General features: G+C 42.7%; 1 protein-coding gene across 1 annotated transcript in view; it reads left to right on the forward strand.

Moving 5' to 3' along the window:
* Nucleotides 1-973: 973 nt before the first annotated feature.
* Nucleotides 974-10,937, forward strand: part of FOCAD (focadhesin) — a 175,828-nt gene continuing 165,864 nt past the window's right edge. Inside the window, exons 1-5 of the mRNA XM_015408559.1 lie at nt 974-1,032; nt 2,055-2,144; nt 4,951-5,025; nt 7,103-7,257; nt 9,198-9,302. Of these exons, the coding sequence (XP_015264045.1) occupies nt 2,088-2,144; nt 4,951-5,025; nt 7,103-7,257; nt 9,198-9,302 (392 nt within the window). The 5' untranslated portion in view covers nt 974-1,032; nt 2,055-2,087. The remainder of the gene's footprint in view (nt 1,033-2,054; nt 2,145-4,950; nt 5,026-7,102; nt 7,258-9,197; nt 9,303-10,937) is intronic.

The following is a 10,937-nucleotide window of genomic DNA, read 5'->3' on the forward strand; positions in this document are numbered from 1 at the left end:
AGCAGCAAAACAAAGTTTGAGTCCAGTGGCACCTTTAAGGCCAACAAAGTTTTATTCCAGGTATAAGGTATTTGAAGAAGTGTGCTTGCACACGAAAGCTTATACCTTGAATAAAACTTTGTTGGTCTTAAAGGTGCCACTGCTCAAACTTTGTTTCACTGAATTCAGGACTCCCATAGGATTACACCCTGAATAGTACAGAGTAGCAGGGTGTGTACGTCTTATTCCTGAGTAAACGTACTTAATTTAGGACTGGGCTATCAGTAAGGCTTTTGGCAGTGGCTAGAGTTGCCAACCCCAAGGTCAAGCCTGGTCTCCTACAGCCATGCATAGGGCTTAGCCTCCATTGAGTTTTCCAGTATGAATAATAGCGTGTTTGGCTAGGGTTAATAATGAACTAATTCACGGACGGGAAAAGGTGGTGGTAGTGGAGTTTGGGAAAGGCTCTTTCCTAATGCGTTTAAAACGGAAATAGTAGCGAGCAATGAAAGCGTGAGAAAATGAAACTTTGTAAGGAAAGAATGATTCTTTCCGCCCTGAACTTATAAACAGTGACAATCTGAAGCTGGGTATACGAATAGTCACTCTTTGCCAGTAATTGTACGGCGGTAGCATAGTAGTACTGAACTCTGTAGTACTGACTTGTGATAAAAGTAGGATTATCGTGTGTGGAGATTTTTTTAATGATATTAAGATAACCCACAGAAATAACAGGAACCAAAGCATGTTTATATATAACGAACTATAACTATACATTATACGCCTCTGCCCTATTATTTCACGAGTCCTGCGAACAAACCACACGAGTAAAGTCTGGGCAGTTTGGAAGACTTACTTTTTCATAATGCGCATGCTCCTTCTCCTGGGCATGCTCAGTAATAACTATGAAGCCAAATCGCCCTTTCCTCGCAGTTGATTTGTTGGTGGGAGAGAGAGTGAGAGCGCGGCGGCTCCTGAGTCTGCGCTCTTGGAATACGTCGGCGTAGAATGTTGGTGCTGAGTGTGACAGAGGGTAGCCCAGGTTGGAAGCAGGTTGGTCGCTGTAGGGACTCGACCCCCCCCCCCCCGCCTTTGGAATGCCTGTTTAGAATATTGACTGCTGCTGTATTCGAATAGCTGGGCTCTGGCTCTTCGGGTTTTGGGGTAGGAGGAGGGATTGAGCACAAACCCTAAACTTACAAGTGTGTGTGTGTGTGTGGGGGGGGTGATGTCAAACTTCTTGCTCTTGCACTCTTGCAGTCGTTGCACTTTGTGGTGGTGGTGCGTGAGATGCTCTTGGACCTACAGGAAAGTGACTTTCTGGTTTCGGTTGTGGGGCTTCTGAAGTGTCACTTAAATATTTGGGACAGACTTTCAAGTAGGATGGGGAAATTTTGATCACTGAAGAGGGGTGGGGGTGGGGAGGCCAAACCTAATTAACTAATTTCAGCCAAGTTTTCTGCCCTTTTAATGTATGCATTTCTGGAGCAATCATGCTTGCTAAAGGGTTGTTAAAACAATTAAAACATTGTTTTGCAACTAATGAGATTTTGATGATTCAAACGTTTTGTCATGCAGCTCAGGTACCTGCCATTTATTGTCCTGTGTTGTAATGGCAAGGGTGATCAGTTATGGCAACTGAAATGTTCCCAACATTCCAAAATACGGGCTGCATGTTGCATACTGTAGAAATGGGCTTGCAAAAGAGTGCAGTATTAAAGCACATGGCTACAAGTGGTAAAGACAACTTTCTATTCCAACTGCATTGGTGTATATTCAGTTTCTTATTCTGTAAAGCACTGCCTCATGTTCATGTGTATTCAGACCAATAGTGATGGTGTTTTCTGACAGTCTTCAATATACTTCATGTTTAAAAACATCCCCTATGTTGCTACATGTTCTGTCCTAATGGAGGGATGTTTATTTTTCATCTGCATTGGATTTCTGGAATGTTTGTTTTTCATTTGCATTGGATTTCTGCTGTCCCATGTGAATATTGTTTCACATTGTAGCCAGAGTTGACTATTTAATGGGTATCTGTTCTGTATTATCATACTTTGTTTTCTTTGTTGCAGACACTGAATGGGTTTTAGGTAACAGGTACAGCGATGACAGAAGAAATCAGAAAGAGGCTTGATTTTCCTAACACCCTTATACAGTCACAGGTGAGGTAACTGTCTGGTTGGTATGTCTTGTAATTTTTTAAAGCCATGTAGAACAAGCCTGGGGTGCTCTGATGAACTCTGTTCTGCAAAAGCTTACACTGGGATAAATTATGTTAGCTTCTAAGATACCACCGGTCTCCTGTTTTGTTTTCTGGAATTATTCTGTGAATGCAGAGCAAGACCTTTGAACAGTCCATGCTAGTATAACAGATGATCTGAGAAAACTGAATCAGTCCCCAGCTGTGAAGAGCCTTAAGGTTTGTGTGTGCCTATGTACGCATATGTGAGGATTAGCAAAAAAACAAATCACCAAGCCTTGAGGCTGCAAGAGAGAAGAAAGTGTACAGTTCATGCCTGTACCCTTAAGTGTGTTTGTATTTCATTGTGCCTCATGATTCATTTTCTGTGAAGCTTTGGAAATACTGTGAGAGTTTGAAGCACCAGTTGAGAAACACACATAGAGGATTTCTCCCTTTTTTTCAGGAAAGCTCCCATAGTAGCTACCTGCAGAACCTAGGAAAGAGCACTTGGTGTCCCCTTTTCTATTTAAAGTCAGAGAGTGGCCTCATGTTGATTGTTGCTTTTTACGCCCGGCATTTCATAACAAACAACAATTGCTGTGCAGAAGAAAGGGAAAGGCTGATATTTTCATGTGCTGCTTTTGGGCTTTTCCAGAGGTTACTGCTGGAAATAGGATGCTGAGATAAATGGACTTTTGTTCTGATCCAGCAGCACTCTTACATTCTGATACTTGATTGCCTTTGCACTTTGAATTTTATCTTGGCTATGGTGGCCTTAGTCAGGTCCCTCAGCCTCTGCCCCTGATCTGCTACATGGGGACCATAATAATGATCTACATTAAAGGGTGGTTGTAAGAATTACACAAACAATAATGTGAAGTCCTTTCATAACTCAAAAGTAATTTATAATGTATTTTGATGGTTATGGCAATGGTGTTCATTTTGGCATGTCTCCATTTTGAAGGTGAAGGTGCTATGGTGGTATAGCTGAGTCTGAGAAGATAAAGCAGGGTATAAATACTGTAAATAAGCAAAATTGAAGTGTTTTTTTTTAAATTGCAGGTGCTAATATTATTCCATGTGTTTGGCAGGGTTGTTGTACCCCTGTCTCATGTGTTTCTGACACTTGGCCTCTGGTGAACTAATGACCATTGCTGCATATGCAGTGGCCACATTTCATGGCTCTGGTAAAGAATAACTGAGAGAACAGTTTAAAGATGCACGACACAGTTCAGTTTCTGTCTGGCCTGGATGGAATCCTGAATGAGGGCATTCAGATAGGAGCAGGACGTGTGATTGGTGTCTGTCCCAGCGATGTTTCTGAGTGCATCATTCTGTTTTACTCTAGGCAAGTGAATGCATACTTTTGTTTATAGGAATGAATGGCGAGGTATGTTGGTTGGCATTGCTGTTTGGGGAAGGGGGAACAGGCCAAAAGAGCTGAAGATAGGAAAGAAAACAAGCATGAGGAAGTGTGTGGAACAAGCCAACAAGCTTGGCTTTTTTGGGGGGCTAATGAATAGTAAATGCAAGGCCTTTCACTGTAAAAAGAGGAGTCTCCCAACCTTGAATCAAAAGTCCATTGTTTAAACTTGATGGGAATTATTGATTATCTAGTTTGTCCAGTGGGTGGGCTCAATCTGTCCTTCAGGTAAGGTTTAAAGGTGGCCTGTTTTTAGTGCCTCCAAATTAATTTGGCTGTAAGCATGCAGTTTTCTGAATGGATCCTTTGCCTGTGACACAACCAGGGCTCTAGTCGGGGGGGAGCTCTCAGGTACGGAGCTCCGGAAGAGAACCTCTAGGGGGCGGGGCGGTCACGTGGTGAAGCCCCGCCCCCTTCTTTACCCCGCCCTCTGCTTCGATCCTCATTCCGTTTGGGAATGAGGATGAAGCAGGAGGGTAAGTAGCCGGGCCTTCTGACACACTTCCGGTGATGTCAGGGGGTGTGGCCTTCTGTCACTTCCGGTGATGTCAGGGGGCGTGGCATATGCAAATAAGTTATGCTAATGAGTTATGCTAATGAGCTCCGGCAGCTCTTTTTCTACAACAAGACCCCTGGACACAACTATAGCTTGAATTTTCATTAGTCTCTCTCAGGCTGGCCCAGCAGCACAAAAACCCCAAGAGGTTGGCTGAGTCAGCAGTATTTTAGGAATGCTGTGTTTTAGGGAGTTGAGAAAGGTTCCTTGCACAGTTGCAGATGATGCTGCAACTCTTGGATTATGTACAACCATGCATTATCTGAGCAGTTATGCTCCAGTATCTCCTATGACAGTAGTCTTTCCAGATCAAGGACTCATTAAGTGCTGCAACCATGTAACAGGAAGCTACATGGCATCAGTGTCATGTGACAGGAAGAGGGGGAGCCAGAATGACGATCTCACGGATGTCAATACCAGAACCATGGGCAGCAGACCAAGAAAGCTAGAGATAAGAAATGGAACCCAAGTACCACAGTGAGGAAAAAGCCAAAAGTCAGAGCCATGGAAAGATTTTTTTCCGCCACTGAGTGACCTTGCCTTGCAGGCCTGCTGTGTGTAAAAAGAGGCAGGGTTCATGGCATCCTTGCAGTCTATGTCTTGCAGTCTTGCAACTCAGCATGAAAGGGCTCCATGACCCACTGGAGAGTCATGACCTATAATTTGAAGACAGTTGCTCTAAGACACTGCAAGGAATCCTAGGATTCCTGTTGGAAGGTGTGGTGCTGTCACTATAACAGTTTGTGACATCAGTGATAATGAGCATAATTTCAATTACCTTTTTAGTCATTTATGTTTTCTGCACAGGCTGTGAGCCACCTTATTGCTGCTGTGCTGAAAGAAAAAGTTTCATCTGAGAAGATAAACCAGTCAACAAACCAGGTTTGTTGCTTTGCTTGCACCCTTTTCTTTGCCTCCCATCACTTTTGGAAACTGCTGTTCTCTGAACCTCTTATAGACTTTTTGCAGAAAAAAAGACAATAATGACTTGATAATTTGTGGTTTTGAGATACAAAAAAAGAGTTCTTTGTTCTATATATAGAGCAAGGAAATTTTTTGTAATCAAACTTATATTTGTTGTAGAGAAAATCGAAAGCCTTCTATTTTATGTATGTTTTTCTTTCCCCCCACTCTTTTATTTTCTCAATAAAAACTTAAAATTCAAAAAAGGAAGCTGCTCTTCTGCGTTTGCATTATTAATGAGTCATGAATATGCTTTTGTGTGCGATCCTGGGAACTCTAATCCTTTGCAGGGAAAGAATACTTAATAGTAGTGGACTGTTCCAGGTGATCAGTGGACTGTGTTACAGTAGTGACGGACAGACTTGGATCCATGTACACCAGCAAGGCTATAAGAATGCCAAGAAACTTTTCAGACACTCATGCCATTGCTGTTCTCTTAGGAAAACTTAAATTGGAGAAGGTTTAAAATAGGGTTGCCAGGTCCTCCCTGCCTACCGGTGGGGAATAGGGGGGTATTGTTGCCCGCTCTGGGTTGGGAAACTTTTGAAGATTTGGCGGTGGAGGCTGGGGATGACACGGATGACAGTAGGGTACAGGGTGATTGCGAGGACAGAATGAAGGAGGGGAGGACCCCGTTCATAGGATTGCCAGTTCCAGGTTGAAAAATACCTGGAGGTTTGGGGGGTGGAGCCTGAGGAGGGTGGGATTTGGGGAGGGGAGGGAGTGTGGTATAATGCCATAGAGTCCACACTTCAGAGCATCCATTTACTCCAGGGGAACTGATCTTTGCAGTCTGGAGGTGAGTGTTAATTCTAGGGGATCCCCAGGTCTTACCTGGAGGCTGGCATCCCTAGTTGGAGGGGTAATTGCTGAATTTACAGTTTTCATTACACTTTCCAGTTTTTGTTTCCCTCACTCCTCCTTGTAGGCTATCATTGCATACCAGCACATTTAGGCATTGATTAAATTGTAGTGCAGAAAGGAGTCTTGCGCAAGGATCATGTCTACAGATCAAGATTCCTTTATGTGCTGTGATTTTGATCAGTATCCAGGTATGCTGGGGTAGTGTGTAAATATTCATAGTGATTTTAAAATCAAATAACAGATTCCCCATAAAGGAAAAAATGGCAGTAAAGGTAGTTTAAGATAGATATTAGCTTTCTAGTATCTCTCCTTATATATAATTGAATAGTGGGTGCCAAAGTTCTAATTCTAAAATGCACTCCCTTAGTGTATGGCTGATGGCACTGCTCCTCAGCATATATCGCCACCAATCAGAAGGCAAAGCCCGGGTCCCGCCCACACCACAACTGCTGCGACAACCTGGTCTTTTGCATATGGAGGCTGATTGGACTTCAGTCCATTCCACACCTCAAACTCCCCCCCCCCCCCGCAAGGCAGTTGGGATTTTCAGTTGCATAACATACCTCATAGGGGAGAGGAGAATGGGTAACAATGGTTACCACTCTCCAGGTGAGGGCTACAGATAACTCAAACATACAAATGCTCTTCAGGTAGCAGAGATCAGTCCCTCTGGAGAAAACAGTGGACTCTGTCATTAAACCCTGCTGAGGTCGCCACAGGAAACTGACACTGTTTGCCCAAAGCCAGCGCACTCTCCCAGAGCCTCTTTCTAGATCCCGTTGTATTTATTTCCGCAACGGGCATTATTTCTAGTCCATTATATATTTAAAAAGTCTTAGTTTTTCCTTACATGTTGTGAATTTTACCTTGTGAGCTCCCTCAAGCAGGTCTCTGAAGAGATGGCATACATTTTCTAACTAAATAAATGGGCTTTGTATAACTTTCTAAAGACTAAAAGAGATGTATGGAGGTCATCCCATGGAGTCAGTTAGTAAATTTTTTTTTTAAAGCTAGGACTCCATGACACAGTGTGTTAGATCCTCAGTTTCCAGTTTAAAGACCAGAGAGCCATGTTTTGATTGAATGATGAATCAGCATTTCTGAGTGTCGTTTCCTTCCTATTTGATTTCAGACCCCCGCATTAAACTTGCTTTGGGAAAAGTGCTGCAGTGACAATGTGGTTGTTCGGACAGCGTGTTGTGAGGCCCTGGTCACACTTACTGCTCAAGGTCATGCAGAGTACACTTATGTTCTTAATGGAACTCTCAACCTGATTCCTTCTGCCAGGTAATGGCTCTTTGCATTGTCCCTATTATAGCCTGTTTGTTTCCATGTTTTTTGGCATATTTCTTCTACTAGGTCTTCCTGTAAGCAGAGTGTCGTATCCAAGGTGACACTCCGCTGAGTCCGCGCTGCAGCATGGAAACATTGTGGTGAAAATTATACTGTGGCAAGACCAGTAGACTTTGAATAATGCTACCTTTATAAAGTACTACTCTCCTCACTTTATATTGGATGCATGAATCCCCCGAGGCTGGACTTGACACAGAACTTTCATATCTGTATTCTGTAATCCCTAGAACACAACACCCAGACTCTTGATTTTGCTGTCTTCAATATTTGGCAGGTGGAATAGTCGAGGCCTCTGCTTCTCTCAAGTGAAGGCATGGGACTAGGTGGAATGGCCTAAGGCTCTAGAGATATGCTTCAGAACAGTTGGAATACATATAATCCTTCTGCTACATGATGAGGCTTAGAAATCATGATTTTTGAAATTCCTACATGGTTCTGGAGCTTTTAGTATCTGAGCCATGGAAGCCCCCCTGCTAGGGCTGTTTTTATGGTTTTCTGTACAAGCATGATGACTGGGAGACTTAGGAAGCAATTCTAATTCAATTTTATTCATTGGGGCCTACTCTCAGGAAAGTGTTTTAAGGATTGCCACCTTACACTTAATGGGAGGCCATTTTTAAAAAATCTTCTTTCAGAAATCGACATGTTGTTCAGATTATAAAAATAACATAGCTTGTTTTTCACAAACCGGTCTGTTCTTTGTTCTAAAGAGCTTGCTAGAGATTCAGGGTACTGCAGTGGCTGGGATGTTGGACCAGGAGGGCCTGAGTTCACACCTCCACTTGGCCATTAAGCTTGATGAATGACTCCAGGAAGAGTATGCACTCCTTCTGCCTTATCTTCCCAGCAGTCTTGATAGTCCCCATCTCCCACATCTAAGTTTTGTGAGGACAGAATGAAGGAGGGGAAGTCCCTCACCAACTTGGAGGGGGGAGAAGCAGGATAATAGTGTGATTGATAAATCTGAATGTAAAAACAACACCAAACTGACTCCCAGGTTTAACCCAGAATTTCACTCCTGTAAGGAGAAAAATCATCAAGCCCTTTTTGTCTTGATTAAATTTGTATTAAAAATCCTAAAAGGTCAACAGAATTTTCTGTGATTTAAGAATATATGATATCTTATGCATTTGATAATTGTTAACGTATCTTGTTCTACTTTGAGGCATGCCTGCTGAAGATAAATGGATGCCTTTATATCTTGTATCTCTTCTTATATGCTTAAATGGTAGGGGCATGTGGGTGGAGGGCTCAATTAAAGTAAACAGGTAAAGGATAAAAGGAAGACCAGCTACGGTGAAACCAAAGCTTAATGGACCACAGGTTTCCTGCTTTTTGCTTAGAGAACACTAAGTTGTTTTCTCGCTCAAGGCTTGTAATTTGGTTTTCCACCTGTGCTATATTATGGGGTCATGGTAGTGACCCCGGAGCTGGAGTTTCCAGGACTTGTACCATTCAAAACATATTTTCCACTCCCTTTCAGAAAATTATGTGTTTGACTGAATTTTCTCACGACTAACTTCACTTAGCTCAAAAATTCTCAAGGGATGTTGTGGCATGTGTGCTATTTTCAAACCTTTTGTCAACTGTGTGGTTTGATCCTGGATACTTCGGAGTTTTGAGTTTGGGCAAATGAACCACCCACAGGCCAATATGCTACCCCTGCTGGAAACAGAATGCAACTATGTAGGCTCAATGGGGGGGTGGGATAAATAGGCACAGTTATACCCCTCTTTTGCATACAGTATTAACATTCATAAGTTAGTTATTGCAGAACTAGAAAGGGTATTGGAGCTTTACAGAATATCTTCTTTTGGAGCTCTGCAGAGAAATAGCTTTGATGGTAATATTGCGGATTCATTGTGTTTTCTTAGGAACATCCATGGCTTGATAAAAACCATTGTAAAGCTGCTAGAAATGGAAGCATGGAAGGTGACCAAAAGTGAGGAGGAACGACTGGGGGAATTTCATGCAATCAAGTATGCTGATCTGAATAATTTAAATGCTGTTTTGAATGGTGTTAAGATTATTTTTATGTGGTTTTGTGTTTTGGAACTGCATGGAAGTGGTTCTCTCGAGAGAGTAATAGGCACATCCCAAAGAAATAAAATAATATGTATGTTGTAAGCATCTGCAGAGATTAAGTAAGAACTTTTACTTTATCTGCAAGCACTTTGGCTGATTCTCACATAATAAACTCACTGTACACTAATATTGCCTGCATAGGAGAGATGGTTGGTGATGAGATTAACCAAGGGCCTCTTGGGTAACTTGCTTTTTAAATGTTGTTTTGCCCCAAACCTGTTGCCCTGAGAGCTATTCTAAAATGACGGTTTTGCAGAGCACTATTCCTTGTTCTGTTATGATGTCCTGTATGCTGGGGGTTGAGACTGGGAGGACAAAATGTGTTGAATGCCAAGGTGCTCTTCTGCTCACAGCGGGTTTGTGCCGCAAGCAGAAGGGTATCTTTAGGATCAAACTCCGTGTGTATAGTTGACGTCAGTTTTTCTTGTGGGCTTGCAGCTCCCTTCTTATAATGGATCATTTTCCATTGATGTAGTTTAAAAGAATATACTTGACTGGTATGCAAAGTTTTTAATGTAAGCTTGGAATACATTTTTGTCCATTTGTCTTTAGAAACTTAAGCAGTGGGTTGCTGTATTTGATGGGGCCCTCTCTAGGGAGCTGAGGCAGTTGCTAGGGAAGATGGAAGAATCTCCTGAAATCTTCTCCAGACTAGGAAGCTGCCACTCTAAACTCCCTGGCGAGATTCCCATAAATATCGGAATCACCTGTCTTAGTTTTCTAAAGACGTCAGCTTGGAATCAGTTTTTCCTTTCAGTGCACTATCGGAGGCATATGGGAAGGCTGAGGTGGGCCTTTCCACAGCTGCCATGGTCTCCTCTCCTTTCCCCTGAAGGCCTCAGATAGGAAGGGGAGGCGAGGCAGTCTCCTTTCACCCGGTTTCTCTTCCTCCTTCTCTCTGACTGCTCCCTCAGTAGGAGGGAAGCCAGCCAAAGATTTCAGCCTATGACTGTGGGAGTTTATGTAACTCCCAGCAGCCTTGACAGTCCCCATCTCTCACATCAAGGTTTTGAGAGAATCCCCTTTCTGCAGACACTCCATTGGTTACCAATCAGTTATTGGATCGCATTCAAGGTTCTAGCTGTCGCCTACAAAAGCCTGCATACCTGTAGGACTACATCTCCTACTATGTTCTTCTGCAACACCTCTGTTCCTTTGAGCAAAGCTTGCAGAAGGTGCCACTTTGCAAACTGCAACATTCACACACATTCTCTGTGGTGGCTCCTATGTTATGGAACAGTTTGCCCAAGACCATTAGGAAGCCCTCCACATTTCTATTTTTTTTTGCAAAATGTGGAAACAAAATTGTTTGGAAAGGCATTCTTGTAGAGGGAGCAAAGCTGTTGTATAATGGTTCAGCTCAGAAAGTGACTTATTAGAGGAAAAGTTTTTCCTGCACTGTGTTGTTGTCTTAGACGGATATTGGGATGGTTGTGAATGGTTGTGTGAGTGCATATGTGTATGGCTGTAGATCACTGAAATGATTGCACCTTTAATTTCGTTGTACTGTGTACAATGACAATAAAGTA

The sequence above is a fragment of the Gekko japonicus genome, unplaced genomic scaffold (genome assembly GCF_001447785.1).
Source record: "Gekko japonicus isolate JY-2015 unplaced genomic scaffold, Gekko_japonicus_V1.1 scaffold1344, whole genome shotgun sequence".
NCBI lineage: Eukaryota > Metazoa > Chordata > Lepidosauria > Squamata > Gekkonidae > Gekko > Gekko japonicus.